An 18979-nucleotide genomic window follows, 5' to 3' on the forward strand; every position below is an offset into this window, starting at 1 on the left:
CATCATAAACGTTCAGGAAAGAACTGCTCCAAACAGAGTCACAGTCCTCATCACCTTCAACACAAAACTTCACAGGGACATCTCAGTCCAGGAGGAAAACTTCCAGGTTGGCTTCAATCCCCATTCTGGTTCAACTGAGACCGTGTTCTGGTATCACTGGGTGTTCTGACTCTTGGCTCTGCCTGCCCGGACTCCTTGACCAGAGTCATTAACAGCAGAGTTGGGGAAAGTAGGGACTGACCATTCCACTCATGACGGCCTCTGAGTGAGTGGTGACCGAGTATACACAGGTTACTATGGCATTGTTATTTGAGTGACATGTCGCACCCAGTCCTCTTTCCCTAACATATAAAAGGATGTTAGATGTCTTTAAACTCACAAACTTGGGGATGGGGGCGTAGCCCAGTTGCAGAGCACTTCCCTATCATGTGTGAGGTCCTGGATTGAAGACCCAACATCCCCAAAATACAAAAGTCAAGCATTATAGCTCCATTTGGCAATAATTTCAAACATAAACAGCCAAAGGTAAATCGTAATCACCAACTAAACAATTTCCAGTATACTGTGGATTCGGTGAAAATGTCCCCCAGAGGCTCCTGTATTTGAAAACTCGGTCCCCACTGGGTGGCGCTGTTTGCTGGAGGAAGCACATCACCAGGGATGAGTTTTGAGTAGGCAGGTTTTTAGCCTGGCCAGTATCCAGCCTGCCCTCCCTCTGCTTTGCACTGTCCTTGAATATAGGATGAGTCAGCGGTGTGCTCTGCCCGCCATTCCTCCCCCAGTCGTTATGGATTCTCCCGGTGTAACCATCAACAAAAATAAAACACTCCCCAAAGTTGCTTTTGGTGATGGTATTTTTTCTTTCTTTCTTTTTTTTTTTTTCCGGAGCTGAGAACCGAACCCAGGGCCTTGCACTTACTAGGCAAGCGCTCTACCACTGAGCTAAATCCCCAACCCCTGGTGATGGTATTTTATCAGAGCTTTGAAAGGTAACGAATACAGACCTAAGGCTGTGTGAGGAGATACTGAGAAGCATTAAACGTCCATTTGCAAATCCCGACCATCCCACCTTTATGAAAGCCTACCTAGACCACTTTGCACCTCCCCTTTGGTCAGAAGGTGACAGGCCCAGAGCACGGCGAAAGCCCTTCCTACAGCAGAGTGCACACAGCGGTCAGCACACCACCCGCACGGCAAAGAGAGCTTTTAAAACAGGAGTCATGTGCCAGGCACCTGCCAGCAAGCTCGACCCTAAGCCACTCTGTTGTTACGCACATTTTAAAGAGAACCACTCGGCTGAGTGGAAGAGCAGTTGCCCAGTGTGTGAGAGGCTCTGGGTTTGATCCCCAGCCAGAAAACAAAATTCAAGAAAATGTTTAAAAGAAAGAAAAATCATAAGGGTGCAGAAGCTTACCCAGATTCTTCCAGAGAGGGAATTCAATCCTAAGTCCTCCATCTCCTCCGACCCACCTGTCGGTCTACCTTGTGTGCTCACCCCCACATAGGTATTGAGTCTCCTGTCCTCAGTCCTCACGCTCCACTGACCATCTTCTCCACCCAAGGACCTTGCTGTGCTGCCAGCTGCTGCTTTCTCCCTCGCGTGGCCTCTGCTGCACACGGAACACACAGTACTCAAGACCTGCACAGAAACATCCTCATCCTCCTCTTCCCCCTCATCCCTCTCCCCTTTCCCCTCCTTTACTCCTCTTCCCCCTCCTTGCCCTCCTCCCCTCCCTCCTCTTTCTCCTCCCACTCCTCCCCCTCCCCTCCTTTTCTAAAACACTGTGCAAAGACTGCCACTAGGGGGAGCCCTTCCCCAGGGGACTCATGTACAGCTGTAGACCTCCACCAGGTGACAGCAGATTTCTAGATCAGAAGTGTGCACCTCTTTTCCGAAGCTGAGGGAACCGAAGGGGAGAAATTCCACACAGATGAGAACGGAATCCAACTGAGTTTGAAACCAATCCTCCCACACTAAGGGGAACAGATAGATTAAAAAAACAGAAACAGTGTATCCAAGAACAGGGCTGTGACATGAACACCATTGGACTACAAGGAAAGTCTACAATGATGACGGGTGTTAGAGAGCCAGGAGAAAGACTCCTGAGCCCAAGACTGAGATCAACAGATCACCTCACTCACCAGGGGCCCATGGACTTCTTCCTTGGAAAGGCAACCCGGAGAGACACACAAGGTTAAGGCTCATCTCCGCCCTCCCAGCAAACCTGGATCTGAACATGATCACACAACTAACAGTGTTACCCATAATCCCCAAAATCGTAAAACCAAAAATACCCTCCACACTGCAAGACCCTGACTCGAAGCAGCAAAAATTTTTTTCAAACTTTTAAAGACCCACTACGCGCTCCTAATACATCCAACAAGGTGGTGTTTGGCAACGTCTGATTTCTTCATGGGAATGGCATGGGAAGGCCAGAGGACAGCACTGTAGAGCTGGTGCACTCCTTCCACCACATGGACCCTGGGAACTGAACACAGTTGTCAGGGTTGGATTCAGATGTCTCTACCCACTGAGCCGTCTCACCAGCCCCTGCCGAGCGGCTCCCTTAGGCAGCAAGGCTTGGTAGAACAGGCCACTTATTCGATGCTCGTTTATTGGCTTGCTTAGTGATGTGCTTGAAGCACTGCTGGTCCTATTTGCCAAGCATGACTTCATTGATGCCTGGAACAGAATGACCTGCAGAAAGAGCTCAATCCTCGCCGTTGCCCTTAACAACCTGCGGGTATGCTTCTGTGAAATCTTGATTGCTTCTTCAAGCCACCATGTGGTTTCAAAATTATAGAGAATGCAGACAGGACAGGCGTGGGCCTGAGGCCTTTCAGCCGCCCTGGTCTGTCCACCGTGACCCCTCTCTGGTGTCAGAGTGCTTATTCCAGAAAGATTCCAACAACAATGGTGGCCTATAATGGAAGCATTCAGAGAGGAGGCAGGAAGACAGTGAGCACAGGTCAACTTGGGCTACATTAACAAGTCCCAGGCTGTGTAACACGCTGAGAGCTGTGTCAGACAGTTGGCAAACTGACTTCCCTCCATCTTCAGTTTGCTGTGGAAGCTCGCTCGTGTTAGTCAGATCATCCATGATGGCCTCACTCCTCACACACTCCTCCTCCACTTCCTCAGCCCTGACTTCCTATTCATTTATCTGTCTGATTTTGTATTTATTTCTGTTTTACAGTGTTTCTGTTTTCCCTTAGTTTGCTCTATATAAAACCAGGTAGGAGGAGGCCAGATGTACACCCGCTTGTGTACACAGATGACTTTGCAATACCACAGCAGCCCAGCACTGCAGTTCAGGGTCTTGGTTAGTGTTAGATGGGATCATAAACTCTCAGATTTAAAACCAAAACAGAATTTAAACCTGCAGTATCTTCCAGGAATAAAAACAGTAACTTTAGACACCTCATAACGAAAGCCGGCTTTAATGAATGCTCAGTTCTCAAAGCTGTTTTTAAAAATCCCATCCCTGTGCTGCCCTCCCTCTAAGTAGGTACTGCCTAAGCAACAAACTGCCATATTAAAACCCAGAACACAGGGCACTCCCAAAGGGCATGCCACGCTGGGCATGTGGTGGGCAATCTTGGCTGTCAACTTGACTGCAGCGTCTGGAAATCACTGAAACCCAACCAGCAGGGCACACCTGAGAGAAATCTTGATCATCTGAGGTAGGAAGAGCCACCGGAAACCTGGGACACATGCTGGTGGCAGTGTATAAAAAGTCACAGAAAAGGCTTTGGCTTTCCGCCTGTTTGCCCTCACTCTCACTGCCTGGTCCATCCACCCTGCTGCTCAGGGAGTCCTTCCCTGGTAACCACAGAGCCCGCTTCTTCAGGATTCCAACACTGACCGACGATCAGCAGCTCTCTAGGATTCCCCAGGACTCCGCATCAGATGAGTCTCAACGGCTACTGATCCTTGGCCTTTCCGTCAGGAGACCGCAGCATCATTGGAATGACAACCCAGACCACGGCCTGTCAGCCACTCTGAGAAAATCCCATGTATGGACACACAGAGACAAGAGAGAGACAGACAGACATTCTACCAGTTCTCTTCCTTTAGAGAAACCTCAACAACAGATTATGACCCATACTTGCAGAGTCCTTATTAGCTAACTGCCTAACACAAAATACACCAAAAAAAACAAAAAACAAAAAAAAAAACCCAGGCAGTGGGGCGGGGCTGGGGCTGAGTGGGCCACTTGCTCACCACGTGCAAGGCTGGTTCAATCCTGCGGTACCACAGCCTGACCAAAGGGTCTTTGTAATGTGTGCCATTTACAAACATTTAGGATGCCCAAAGCCCAAAGACCACACGGAACTATACAAAAGGAAGGTTTGCGCCCAGCCCCCTCTCCCCGTCAGGTCCAGTCATTAGGAAGCCCGAACAGTCCGCCCGGCATCCTCTTCCTCGTGGCTGTGTCCTCTCAGGAGTCATTGGGAAGCCCAAAGAGCTTCACGGTCCCGGCCTCCCGGCTGCTGTCGTACTTGCCATCTTTGTCGTCGCAGGCAAAAGCCAGCAGAGGCCTCTTGGGGTGCCAAGCCACGGTGAAAGTCGGGGACTCACACTGCACCTCCCACAGCTTGTCTCCTACAGAAGCGACAGACAGAACATTAGTAAGTACTTGGCATTTAGAGATGTCACACACGAGCAGGTGACAGGAAGGTTAACTTGAGTCTAGGCCTCTAATCTATACTCCCAGGAAAACAATTACCAGCTATGGTTCGCTGAGCACCCTACAGATGGCCTGTCCTTACCGCATGCCAGTGGCAGGCCTGGGAGAGGCTGTGGCGCCTTAACAAAGTGACACCTAAGGAGAATGAAGGCAGTTTGTCTCAGAGCCACACACCTCATACACCACAAAGCCTTGCAAATAACTTCTCCCCAGACGTTTCCTTCTAAGTTGTTGAAATCAGACATGGTTTCTTTCAGGTCTGCTCCACGTTTTCTCCCTTTGAGTTAAGGCTTACAATGTGGGAGCGGAGAGTTGGATCAGCAGCTAAGAGCCCTGGCTGTTCTTCTAAAGGACCCAGATTCAAATCCCAGCACCTACATGGCAGCTCACAGCCATCTGTTTAGCTCCAACCCAATGGGACCCAGCACCTAGGGACCCAGCTCCCTCTTCTGGCCTCTATGAGCAAGAGGCACTGTACGGCACAGACACACATGCAGGCAAAACAGCCACAAACCGCTCTTTACAATTTTTACAGAAGACTTACAGTGTGGCACCACTATAAAGATGCTGGGTGTGAGAACGGTTGGTAGACATCTCAGAGGTCAACTATACGGTCTACAAATTATACCCTGCACTACTAGAACACATCCATGTACACACATAAGTACACATTTCTGTTATATATGTGAAGTGTTTACAGTAATCCTGTCGGGGACAGCCATCTCCAGCTTGTCTGAATTACTGCTAGGCCACGGACACACCCGTGCTTTCTGGTGTCACTACCACAGGACTCTCACTTTTCTTTAGGTGTTTAATTTGTATCTTTTGCTATGGATTTGGTTAAGATAAAAATTTACACAACTAAAGAAAACCAAAGCAACCACGAAAACCCCTGAGATGTTCCCCAGGTAAGCACACGGCTTTACAGGCTGAGTGCTGTGGCCAGCAGGCTGTGTCAGCGTAACAGCTAGTCACTGGCATGGAGGGAGCGTCACCTGAGAAAATGCCTCCACAGAGTGCACTGTGGGCAAGCCTGTAGGGCATTTTCATAATTGGTGATTGATGGGGAGGGCACAACCCACTATGTGTGGTGCCATCCCTGGGCTGGTGGTCCCGGGTGTAAGAAAGCAGGCTGAGCAAGCCATGGGGAGCAAGCCAGTAAGCAGCACCCTCCACGGCCTCTGCATCAGCCCCTGACTCCAGGCTCCCGCCCTGTCTGAGTTCCTGTCCTGACTTCCTCTGACGATGAAGCGTAGTAAGTGTGAGCCTCTCTTCCCCAGGTCGCTTCGGTCGTGTTGTTCTCACAGCACTAGCAACACTAACTAGGATAAGAACCCTGATAACTGACTGCAAAGCTAATCCCTAAATGACGTACAGCGCTGACTGTGTGAGGCAGATACCACCGTCCCAGGCAACCAGTTCAGACCGACCACTGCAGACTGTGTGGTGTGTCTGAAAACTGAAATAACTGTTAAAATGGAGTTCTAGTCTATCAGAATCAGAAATAAAATCAAAATTCACTCTTACCTTCTTTCAGACTTAACTACCAAAAATATTCAGGAATTATACCTAATGTTATTTACTCCAATAAAAAAATGCATAGACAGAAAGATTGAAAAGAAACATACGAAAAGTTCTACCTCTAAAGAATGGACAGAAAGAGGCAAGGCTGGCAAAGGAGTTCACTCGCCAAGCAAACCTGACCTGACCCAGCCCCCACACTGGCTGTCAAGGTACGGTGGTCACACCAGCTCCGTGACACAGCCACGGCCGGATGAAACTCCTCAGACAGCTGTGCCTGAGCCCCGTGGGTCGGAAGTGGAGGGAGTTAAGAAGCCTCCGCTCCCTAAGGGCCCCACACTGCTGAATGGCTGGCAATGCTCGCCCAAGATCAATAACCAGCCCTCGAGACGTATTCTGCATGCTGCAGGTGTTCAACCAAGCCTGCGTTGGTCACAGTCTGCTAAGGGCATTCCGGTGAGCCTCTGTCTAGATCGGCCATGCTGTCTAGATCGGCTCCTTGAGGTGGGAAGACCCTCGGAGCATGGGTCTCAGGGGTCCCTGGACTGAAAGGAGAAGGGCAGCTGAGCACAAACACTTATTCATGGCTCTCTGCTCATGCTCTGTCCAGCACGACATGAGCTGTAACCTAAGTGTGAGCCGAAGAAGCCCCTCCCCCGTGAAGCTGCTGTCATAGGGCATTTACCACAGCTACGGAGACACAAGACAAAGGCTATCAGAACTCGGAGATAATCACACAAAATTCACCAGAAAGACAAATATTCCATGTGTGCTCTCATGTGGGGGTCCTAATTTTACAGATACATAAAATCATGTATTTATAAACAACTTCAAAAAAGCAGCAAAACCCAGGACACAGAAACCCGACAGGTGTCAGGAAGGAGGCAGTGGCTTTGGGAGGAGAACCCATAAATGACGTCCTGCTCTAACCCCCGCTCAGAAAGCAGGAGCAGATGCTCTGTAAATTCAAAGACAGTCTCATCTACATCAGGAGTTCCAGGCCAGTCAGGGCTACAAAGTGAGACCCTTCTCAAAAAAACAAAACAAACAAAAATCCCCACCTTTTTTTTAAAATGTATTTTTAGATAACAGAAGAAATAATGCAAACGCAGTGTTTTCCTACAGTGCTTCTCTTCAGACCTGGCACTCTGTTCCTGCCCTTCTGCCCCACCATTACACGAAGCTGACAGTCCTATCAACAAATATCTCAACAAAACAAACCCATCTGACACCACTGGTGACGTAGCAGTGCACACAGCTAAAACGTGCCCAGAGAAGGCCTGAGGCCAAGCATCAGCACGAAGGAGTCCAATTAAGATACCTGTCTCTACTTCAGCTATGTCAATGAAATGGTCCTCCGAAGCCGACGCCAGCATTTTCCCATCATGGCTAAAGCTGAGGGTCCTCACAGGCCAATCTAGTCTATGACAGGATGGAGAGAAACATCAGTTAGTTACCCCCAAAGGGGGAGGAAAGGTTGATTTCCCACAAGAAAAGCCTGTTAGCTACATACCTGGAAAAGCACCGCACGCACACTAGCTCGTCAACGTCCCAGAGGCTGACCAAGGCATCCGCACTTCCTGTGGCAAAGTATTTCCCCATGGGGTCAAACTTGATACAGATGCAGTTAGAAGGGTGGGCATTGATGGACTGCACAGGCTTCAGTTCTGGGTAGCTGAGAGACAAGACAGCCATCAGTGTGCAGAAGAGGGCCGGGGCACTAAGGCACCAAGGGGAAAACACTAACAAAAACATCCCTAAAGGAAGAAACAAAAGGTTTGCCCAAGTACAAGAGCACAGGACCGAGACCACCAACACCTAGATGAACCAGTGAGGCTACTGGACCTCACAGAAAATTAGACCATCTCTAGGCTTCCTGAGAGCATCACTCTGGAGGAAAAGAAAGTAAGAGTGTCACGCCTAAGGCATAGAAGAAGCAAACACAGGACTGTGATACCTAGCTATACTATCCAATACACAAACAGTAAAGCCCAGTACAGTACCCAGGTCTATGAATATATAACTCCTTCAATAGCCCTGCCAATGTGATTTTTGTCTTGTTTCGTTTAACTTGGGGTTCTGAAGTGGAAACTTAAGGGTTCTTTGGAAAGTCAGTTGTGTCAGATGGTGTTTTGCTGGGGCAAACACATGACGGAGTTTTTTCCTGAAGCAGACACAGATGAATCCATCTGTGCTGAGGCGGACTCATGAAGGAACATTTTGCTGAAGCAGACATGAGAAAGGACGCGCTGTATTGGTTGAGGTCCATAGAGAAGCACACCAAAAAACTTCTGGTGGTATGCTGCCGCTTCCAAGGCCTCCGGCCCTTTGGCAGAGGATGTCAGTTGATAGAGACTCACACAGAGGTTTGCTAAGACAGACTCATGTGCTGAGGCAACACGGGATGAGAAAAGACCCATGGAGCACACTTGATATTTGAAAAGAGCAGGAATAGGGAAGAGAGGGGCTTGCAGAGCTAGCTGTACAATTCTCATGTCTTTGCCAACCTCCGTTTCGTTGAAAAAGAACTCCTGGCATCCCTACTTGTCCTGGTTCCTCCTGCTGACTCATGCCAATTCAGGTGGCCTGGCTGTGTCTGCTATGCCGTGCCACCGCTGCTGATTCATGCTCCTGTCCTGACTGTACCGAACTGGACCACTGATGTATTCATGAAGTATTTCCTAGTGGATCGAGCTGCCGCTGTTGACCCGTGAACTGAACTGCTGACCTCCTGACAACTCGGATGGGATTTGCTCCAAAGAATAACTTCTAAAAAGGTCCGCTTCCCCCATATCTTTTCCACTACCTCTGGTGGGTAGTGAGCTAAAAGGGAGGGTTAAAAGCATTTAAGAACCATCATTAAAAGTAGGCTTTGAAAAGTTAAAAGCTACAGGACTCACAGCAAACTTCATCCTCTCAACCAAAGAAACTACGGCCATCTGTCTCGCATTCCTCCCTGGCACTGCAATAGCACGGCCTCAGGGCCCTGAATCTTTATTTCACATTTTCTTTTACTTATACAATAAATACTTACTGAGATCCTACTATTAAGACCTACCTAGGTCTTAATAATTGCGTTAGCAATTCAATGGAAAACATAAACACAGTCCTCTCCACTATGAAACTGCTAGTGCAATGAGAAATAGAGATAAAGTATACATTATCATACAGAATTAAGAAATGCTTCCTGGGGCTGGAGAGATGGCTCAGCGGTTAAGAGCACTTGGCTGCTTTTCCAGAGGACCCAGGTTCAATTCCCAGCAACCACATGGCAGCTCCCAACTGTCTATAATTCTAGTTCCAGAGGATTCAACACCCTCAAACAGACATACATGCAGGCAAAACACCAAAGAACATACACAAACAAGAAAGAGAGAAAGAGAGAAAGAGAGAAAGAGAGAAAGAGAGAGAGAGAGAGAGAGACAGAGAGAAAGAGAGAAAGAGAGAAAGAAGAAGGGCATAAGACACACTAAAATGCTCTAATCTTAGCGAGGATAGGATGAAGTGACTTTGCTAGAGGGAAAATGGTATTTAAGCTGAAACTTTACAAGAGTGACTTAGCCACAGTTTCAGGTGCATCAAGCCCCTGGGCGGTCTGTCTGATAACTGAACCTTCACATGCTTTAGTTCCCTCTCGATCAACAGGAAAATGTAATCAGTATCAGTATGAACTCACAAAATCCAGAATGCCTAAAAGAAGGTAAATTTTTTTTTAATATTCTATCCTCTCAAGTCTTTTGGGCTAGGTTCACAGCTAACTCATCTCTGCCATTGACAGGGCAGCCAGGGCAGCGGTCTGACAATCCCCCAGACCAGAGCCTCACCTGAGGATGTTGATACAGCCGTTGCCGTTGGTCAGGAAGAACATGTTGTTGTCGTTGTTCCACGAGATCTCATTGACCTCAAACTTGAACTGCTCCTCCGCTTTGGAACGGTGCGTCTTGGCGTCAATAAAGGTCACGACATCGTCCTTGTTGCCCACTGCAATGGTCTGCCCGTCGGGACTCCAGCAGATGTTAATGTTCTCCCCTAGGAACCCAGATATAATCCGTCAGCAAGCTCACCTTTGCCCGTCCGCCTCCACAGCTTATTCTGCCTGGAAAGAAGACCAGAGCGACCGTCAGCACTAAGTCATCACCAAGTCAATGGAAGGAAGCTCCCGCTGACAGAGGAGGCCACTGTGAGTCTGAACGTTTGTCAAAAACACCACCCCATTCTACACCCTGGCACTGGTCCCACCATCAAAGTCAGGAATGTCCACGCTGAACACAGAAGTTAAACTTTTCAACATCATTAAATCGAAATGTTAATTTTTTTTTAAACATTTCACTCTCTCTAGTGCAGTTTAGAATCTATCAGAGAGTGTATCAAGAATTCTGTTGTGGGAGCTTGATGGTGATACACGCCTTCAAACCCAGCACTTGGGAGGCAGAGGCAGGTGGATCTCGGAGTTCACGAGTCTAGCCTGGTCTACAGAGTAAGTTCTAGGATAGCCAGGGCTACGCAAAGAAACCTTGTATCCCCCTCAAAACCTTTTTTTTTCTTTTTTTTCTTTTTTTTTTTGCTGTGGGGCTAAAGAGCACTTGGATTTTTCCCCAAGAGACCCAAGTTCAATTCCTAGCACCCACAATTCAGAATCATCTATAAGTTCATCTATAGAGTATAAGACACCTTCTTCTGGCGCCTATACACACATAATACATGTACACGTACATGCACACACATACACGCACACCAACGCACACGAAAATTAAAAAAAAAAAATCTAAAAATCAACAAAACTGCCTGTCTTAGTAGGTTTTACTGCTGTGAGCAGACACCACAACCAAGGCAACTCTTATAAAGGACAGCATTTAACTGGGGCTGGCTTACAGGTTCAGAGGTTTAGTCCATTAACATCAAGGCAGGAGCATCCAGGCAGATGTGGGGCTGGACAAGTTGAGAGTTCTATATCTTAATCCAAAGGCGAACAGGAGAATACTGGCTTCCAGGCAGCTAGGATGAGGGTCTCAAAGCCCCCTACAGACACACTTCCTCTAACAAGGTCACATTTTCTAATGATGCCACTCCCTGGGCCAAGCATACTTAAATTACTACACCGCTTTGAACACTGCCTTTAAATATAATGCACAATTTTCCGGATCACCCATTGTACCCTGCTATTTCTCAGCCATTGTAACCTGCCAGGATCTCCCAATTCTCCATGCCTCTGCACACACTACTCCTGGGATGGCTTCCACTGCTCATCTATGTATCTATGGCCTGTCAGGAAAGCGCTCAAATTCTGTTCTGGTCTTCTCCAGGCAGATATATACATCCTGATAAACTGCACTAGCTACAAAGAACACAGTACATGGCTGCTGAAGACCCCTCTCTCTGAAGTTACCTTTCGTGTTCACAGTGGCGATGCATTTTGTAGTCCTCACATCCCAGATGCGAATGGTTTTATCTCCAGATGCGGTGACAAAAAGGTCAGGGTTGCTTGGATGCCAGCAGAGCTGGTCCACGCTATCCCCATGTCCACGGTAGTTGTTTTCCTTGACCTTAAAAGAACAGAATTCAGATGCCACTTTTATCCGAGCAGTGGTTCCTTGAAACCAGCAAAGATCTGGATATGCAAAAAAGAAATCCAGCTCTTTTCCCAAAACTTCAACTCACACGAACCTCTCTGAGCTTCGACATCTGCCCTTCCTGGGCTCCTTTCTTCTTTTACCACATAACCACCCCAACCCATCTGCCCACTCCCAAAGGATGCACTATCATTTTCAAATAAAACCCTCGTCTCCTCCCTAGGGACTCTACCACCTCATCAGTCCCTAGCCATTCCTCACCGAGTATTCCTATCCTGGGCTCTTGTAGACCCTCATTACTCTCGGCCACAAAACTTCAACGTTCCCTGGCCCGCAGCCACGTCGCCACACCTCTTTACTTGCCACTAAGTTCGTTCTCTGCTCTCCGCCAGGCAGCCTCAGCCCATTCGTCACTCCAACTCTTCCAGCCCCTCAAACCCTTTCCTCCTTACCGCCAACGATAGGCCCTCTCCCTCCACACACAGCCCCCTTCCCGGCCATGCCCGTGCCCTACAAGCTCACCAGCCGGTCCTTCTCCAGCAAGAACACGCTGGCAGTCTTGTCGAAAGATCCCGAGGCCAAGCGACGACCGTCGCAGCTCCAGGCCACCGAGTGCACCTTGGCACTGTGCGCCGGGAACTCACGAGTCTTGCTGTGGCCTCGGAACAACTCCTGCATCCCGAGCACATAACGAGACGGGCCACTGCTCACGGAGCACCAGGGCGCCATCGACCCGGGGCCGCTCTGGCTGAGGGCAGAGGGCCCCAGGACAGCGGCGGGAACCGCCATGGCCCTCTCCGCAAGGACCGCGCGCCGGAAGCTGGAGACTCTGAGCCTGGCGCCGTCGCCGCGCGCATGCGCCGATAAAAGCGCCTTGTCGCTCCGCGCAGGCGCCTCTCGCCCGCCCCGGACTACAAATCCCGGCATGCAGCGCGCGTCCACCTTTACCTTTTGGAATAGGGATGATTTCTCCTTAAATTCGCGTCTTTTTCGAAGACTTCAATTTTTTTAATGGTCTTCTCACCTGTTTCTTGGTAGTCTGGTTTATTCGAAAAAGAGGACCAAGGTAAAGCCTCCAATTTACCTACAAGTAAAATATCTTTTTGTTCTAGAGTTGCTTTTCACTGCAAGGTCCTCATCCTGCCCTTAAAGCAAAAGGCCATAGCAAAATTCTCGCTCCAGGAGAAAGATTAGATGTTTGTGGAATGAAGGAATTGATAAGTGTGGGTTTGTCGGTTGAAGTTGGGAAAAGTTGGTTGATTTGAAATTTGGTTTGTTTGGGGTTTTGGTTTTGGTTTTTGTTTTTGTTTTTTAGTTTTTGAAGACACGGTTACTCTGTGCAGTCCTGTCTGTCCTGGACCACCACCATCCGATTGCTCCTTGATTGGTTGTTTTTTCTTGGATTTTGGTTTTTCGAGACAGAGTCTCTCGGTGTATCCCTAGCTGTCCTGGAACACAGAGAGATCCGCCTCCCAAGACGTTTTGTCTTTTGATCGTGGTTGTTAAAAGATATTGCATATGCACAACAGTAAACTAGAAGAAAATAGTGGAAAGTAAAGTGACCATTTGGTTGTGCCACGCACACATCTCAGATCCTCCCACTTATGTCTCTCTTAAACCAAAAGATACCCGGATGGATTTAAAAAAAAAAAAAAGGTGCACTGCCAGGATGGCACTAAGCACTGGAGAAGAGCTGTGTAGAGATGGGGGCATCGGAGGAACCAGCTGTGGTGTCGCAGGCTTATGGGACAGGCAGATCTCTAGGACTCACTGGCCAGCTGTCTTAACTTCCTTGGCAAGTCCCAGGTAAATGAGCGACCCTGTCTCAAAACAAAACAACGAATGATGCTTACAGAAAAGGGGTCTTGCAAGGTAGCTCAGTTAGAGAGGTATAATAGTTTATTCAGTTGTTTCCTACTATTGTCCTCTGGTCCCACACATGCGTACAGGTAAACTCATTTAAATGACTCTATCCCTGAATACTATGTTCTCTACTCGGCCTGACTGGAATTCCCTTGTACTTTTCCTGAGTATTCTTGTCTGTTACTTTCATTAATAGCTATCTCCCTACCTGAATATAATTTCGTGAGATCAGTTTTTATGGTCCAGCAGTCTTGGCCCCCTTCACTGTTATTTTGCACATGGTAGGCACCTGGTATTTACTAAATAAAATGGGAAAAGTGAAAGAAAGAAATCCTTATATAACAGTACCATACACGATGAATAGTCACAAGAAAAATTTAATTTTTAAAAAAATTTATTTATTTTATTTATATGAGTACATTGTGGCTGTTTTCAGACACACCAGAAGAGGGCATCAGATCCCATTACAGATGGTTGTGAGCCACCATGTGGTTGCTGGGAATTGAACTCAGGACCTCTGGAAGAGCAGTTGGTGCTCTTAACAGCTGAGCCATCTCTCCAGCCCCAAAATTTAATTTTTTGATGGGGGAGGGGAGCTTATGACAGGAATTTTCTGTGTATCCCTGTGGACCAGGTTGGCCTCGACCTTGAAGAGTGCTCCACTATGCCTGGCTAGCTAATAGCATTTTTAATTAATTTTTTAAGGAACATAGAATCGATAGAGAGATGGCTCTCCGTTTAAGAACACTTGCTGCCCTAGCAAAGGACGACTGTTCCCTCCCCAGGCACCTACAAAGTGGCCCACAACTCTTGGTAACTCTGGTTCCAGGAGGTCTGGCACCTTCCTCTGACCTTCCAGGCCCCCATGCAAAAACCCTCATTCACATAAAATAAAATAGAAAATAGAAAAATAATTTAAAAAGTGTGGCCTTGCAAAGGCACTGTGAGCGTCTGAGCAGGGTTTATGGCATGATGGAGTCTTCCTTACATAATTTTCTCTCTCTCTCTCTCTCTTTTTTTTTTTGAATATCCCTATTTAAATTCACTGTGCACTGTGCACCTTATTTGGGTAATATTAGCCTGTCAGTCTTTTTGTTTTTTGTTTTTGTTTTGTTTTTTTTATTTAATAAGGCAGTAGCCAAGGAGGGATAGTGTAAACCTTTAGCTGTGTTACAGGCCCTCCAGGTAAACTGAGCATCGGTGCACACAGCCATTGCAGAGAACGTGATGGCCACAGCCTCAGGTTTTGAGGAGAGGGCTATGGGAATGTAATTGTAAGTGTATTGTTTAAAAGTGAAGAAACATCCTTCAGGCAAAGGAATGTGGCCTCTCCCGTTGAGAATGCCCTTGCTGTGAGAACAGTTTACTTGTCCCTTGGTGTGCGAGCCTTTCTGGGTGCAGCTTTGTATCTTAGCATATCATTAAGATGTGCTATAACATAGGGGGTGTGGGGTTATCTAGTGCTTGGTCATCAGAAGTCCATCACCAGTTGTAAGACTCTTACAACTCTGATAGACTTAGGGATACGTGTCTAACTTAGGGTTTCTAAGACTGCAGTGATACACCATGACCAAAAATCAAGTTGTGGAGGAAAGGTTTACACTTACATATCACTATTTATCACCAAAGGAAGTCAGGACAGAAGCTCAGAGCAAAAACATGGAGGCAGGAGCTGATGCTGAGGCCATGAAGGGGAGCTGCTTACTGGCTTGTTCAACTGGCTTTCGCACAGAACCCAAGACCACAAGCCCAGGGAAGGCATCAGATACAATCAACTAATTAGGAAAATGCCCTACAGGGCCTTGTCTACAGCTTGATCTTATGGGGGCATTTTAAGGCGTTCCCTCCTCTCAGATGACTTTATGTTGTGTCAAATTGACACAAAACGAGCCAAGACAGTAGTCAATGCAGAAAGGAAAAGAGGAACCAAGTTTGATAGTACCTGGGAATGTTTTATCTGAAAGTTGTGGGCCTGGGTGCACCTCTGCAGTCCTGCCAGGTGAATTTAACCTTCAAGGGGTCCTCTGAATGAGAGATGGTCAGGAGTGTCTCTTCCCTGCTAGAACTGGGTATGATGAATACAGGGAGTGATCCCAGCAACCTTATTAGCAATTGATGTGATAAGAACCACAGGATATGGTCCAGCAAGGCTCAGGTGTCTTTAGATGATATCTTTTTTTTAAAGATTTATTTATTGATTTAATGTATATAAATACACTGTCAACCTCTTCAGACACACCAGAAGAGGGCACCAGATCCCATTACAGATGGTTGTGAGCCACCATGTTGTTGTTGGGAATTGAACTCAGGACCTCTGGAAGAGCAGTCAGTGCTCTTAATCACTGTCTCTCCAGACCCTAGGTGACGTCTCTCAACCCAGACATCAGAAGCATCATTGGCTTGGTAAGGATGGGGAGTCAGGTCAGAGTCTCTTGGCTGGGTCTCACAGTTTGGGGGACATGTTGAAGAACCTTTTGGGGGACTGGACAAGTGAATGGTTAGGAATTTCAGCTGAGTGTACATTTTATACTCTAGGTAGAAGAAGAGGAGGTCAGCCAAAACCAATTTCAAATGGAGAAGATCCTCCTCTATAAGAAGTACACGGCAGAAAAAAAATTAAGACGAGCCAGGTTGTGGTGGCACATGCCTTTAATCCCAACACTCAGGAGGCAGAGGTGGGCAGAGCTCTGTGAGTTCGATACCAGCCTGGCCTATAGAGCTGGTTCCAGGACAGCCTGAGCAACACAGAGAGAAAAAGTGCACTGGGCCCATAAGAAGACAAAGGGGAAAAGACCCACCAAACCTTCGCTGGTCTCTATTGCTAATTTTGTTAGCATTTCCTTCAGGGTGCGAGTCATCCTTTCTACCTGTGCCAAGCCCAGAGCTCTGTAGGCAAGTTACTCCTAAGGTGTTAGCCAGTAATTGAGAGATTTGAGCTATGAAAGCCTGGACACTGTTAGACCTCGTTGCCAATAGGATGACAAACCAGGGAACTACTTCCTGTACTGGCCTCTTTACAGTAACCTGCACCCTTTGCAAGCTGCTACGAAAAGCCTCTACCCACCTGATAAGGGATCTACAAATATCAGGAGGTACCTTAACCCATTTTGGCCTGGTTTTACCTCAGTGAAGTCTACCTCCCGAGGTTCTCCAGGAATCTCACCTTGCTTCCTGACTCCTATGGGCGCCTCGGATGGTGGCTCGGTGGGTGTTTGGCTACAAGTTGTACACCGCCTGATGATGTCCCACATCCTCTTCTCTAACATGGCATGAAAAACTTAATGGCTTTCTACTTCCCAAGTGGGTTCTAGTGGTGGAGTTGGTGACAGGTTAATGCCCAAAGTTTTGAGAAAGAAAAAAGGATCCATCTGGTAGGTGCTTTTGCCTGGTCTCATCTTCAGTGGCCTGGTGCAAGGGAGCTAGCTCTTGTTCCTCCTCCGTGTACGTAGGCCAAGGCGGTAAACCAGGCTGAGGCATGGGCACAAGTATTTGCAGAGGCCCTGCTTCTAGGGGAAGCCTCCTTGGCTGCCTAATCAGCAAAACTGCTCCCTATAACCTTAGAAGAAGCATCCTTTTAATGTCCTTTATAGTGTATTATGGCCACTTTGTGTGTGTGTGTCTCTAATAGTAGTTCTGGGATTTCTAGGATGTTTTTATTTTCCCCCTGATTCACTGTGTAAAAGTTGTCTTTGTGTTATTCAAATGCTGATTTCTGTACCAGAAGAAATTTGAGTACAAGCCTGTACTGGCTGGTTGTGTGTCAACTCGACACAAGCTGGAATTATCACAGAGAAAGGAGCCTCCTTTGAGGAAATGCCTCCATGAGATCCAGCTGTAAGTCATTTTCTCAACGAGTGATCAAGGTGGGAGGGCCCAGCCCATTGTAGGTGGTGCAGTCACTGGGCTGGTGGACCTGGGTTCTATAAGAGAGCAAGCTGAGCAAGCCAGGGGAAGCAAGCCAGTAAGTAACATCCCTCCATGGCCTCTGCATCAGCTCCTGCTTCCTGACCTGCTTGAGTACCAGTCCTGACTTCCTTTGGTGATGAACAGCAACGTGAAAGTGTAAGCTGAATAAACCCTTTCCTCCCCAACTTGCTTCTTGGTCATGATGTTTGTTCAGGAATAGAAACTCTGACTAAGACAAAGCCAGCCTTTGGAATTATTTTTCTGAAGCATCACCAGTCTCAGTGTTTTGTAAACATCTTCTCCCTCCACCTTCTGATTGCTGAATGGCCTGTGGGAAGGCAAGAGAGGATAGGCAGAGCCTCTGGGCAGAGAGAGATAGGAACTCAGGGAAAGAGCTAGAGGTGGGAGATTTGCCAGCCAGACAATGAGAAAGAGGCAGGTGCAGAGGCTGAAGGAAAGGTAACCGGGCCTCATGGCAGGACGTAGATTAGAATAAGTAGTTAATTAGGTTATACAAGCTTAGTTGGGAAATAGCCAAAGCTAGGGCCTGAGCAATAATAAATAATAATTATCTGTGTCGTTGTTCAGGAGCTGTTGGTCAGAGACAGTCTGGTAATACTGGTGGGAGGGGTTGGTCTCTCTTTATAGATATTTCCACGAACATGGCCTGTGACGAAGGCATAACAGCTGTCCATATAGGTATTTGCACTGGTCCAGCCAGTAGGAAGTTCGAATAGTCCTGTGAGGGCCAGCGAGGGTGATTATAGAACAAAGATGCAATGGCCAAGCCACAGGGTCTTGAGGGAGGGAGGATTAAAGAAGGACAATTAGACATTATAGTATGCCCCCAGCTAATGCTGACACAGGTTTGTTTCCAGTCTGTAATTCAGCCAGGTATGAGGTGGATCCCAGCTACACCAGGGATGGCTCAGACAGTAACTGGTATTCTCTCACAATTAGACAATTCACTAGTGAGGAATTTATAGTTGAATTCTGCCTTGTCTTCCTTAAAGGTGGCCTGTAGTTTGTATTCTAGGTCTCAGCTCAGTAGGGGATAGAGGCAGGCTGGCATAATCAGGAACATGTGGGTGACTGTGCCCCTTCCTCAGGAACATGTGGGTGACCGTACCCCTTCCTAAGTCCAGAACCCAATCAGTTGTCCAGGAGCAGTCACCGGCTTTCCCCATTGCATCTTGGACTTTAATCTTTTTGCCAGGGGTCTATCAGGGCAACTGAAGAAGTTGCCCCAGTGTCTACCAGGAAACTGACTGGCCTGCCTACCACTTTCAGGGTTGACTTGGGCCTAATGGAATCCAGCCCTGGTCCTGTCAGGCAGTTTGAGTTTCTAATTGGAGGACTTTTACCTTAGGGATTGCAACCTGCTAATTGGGACATCATTTTTCCAGTGTCTTTTTTTTATAATGTGCA

General features: G+C 47.6%; 1 protein-coding gene across 1 annotated transcript; it reads right to left on the reverse strand.

The window, feature by feature from the left end:
• Positions 1 to 3425: 3425 nt before the first annotated feature.
• On the reverse strand, positions 3426 to 12611 carry Thoc3 (THO complex 3). Its single transcript, XM_032884909.1, has 6 exons — positions 12305 to 12611; positions 11599 to 11755; positions 10037 to 10241; positions 7726 to 7887; positions 7534 to 7634; positions 3426 to 4606 (listed from the first exon to the last, which is right to left on the reverse strand). The coding sequence occupies exons 1-6, from the start codon at positions 12569 to 12571 to the stop codon at positions 4443 to 4445; spliced, it is 1056 nt and encodes a 351-aa protein (XP_032740800.1). The 5' UTR covers positions 12572 to 12611; the 3' UTR covers positions 3426 to 4442.
• Between the last annotated feature and the right edge of the window lie 6368 nt (positions 12612 to 18979).

The sequence above is a fragment of the Rattus rattus genome, chromosome 14, assembly GCF_011064425.1.
Source record: "Rattus rattus isolate New Zealand chromosome 14, Rrattus_CSIRO_v1, whole genome shotgun sequence".
NCBI classification, from domain to species: Eukaryota; Metazoa; Chordata; class Mammalia; order Rodentia; family Muridae; genus Rattus; species Rattus rattus.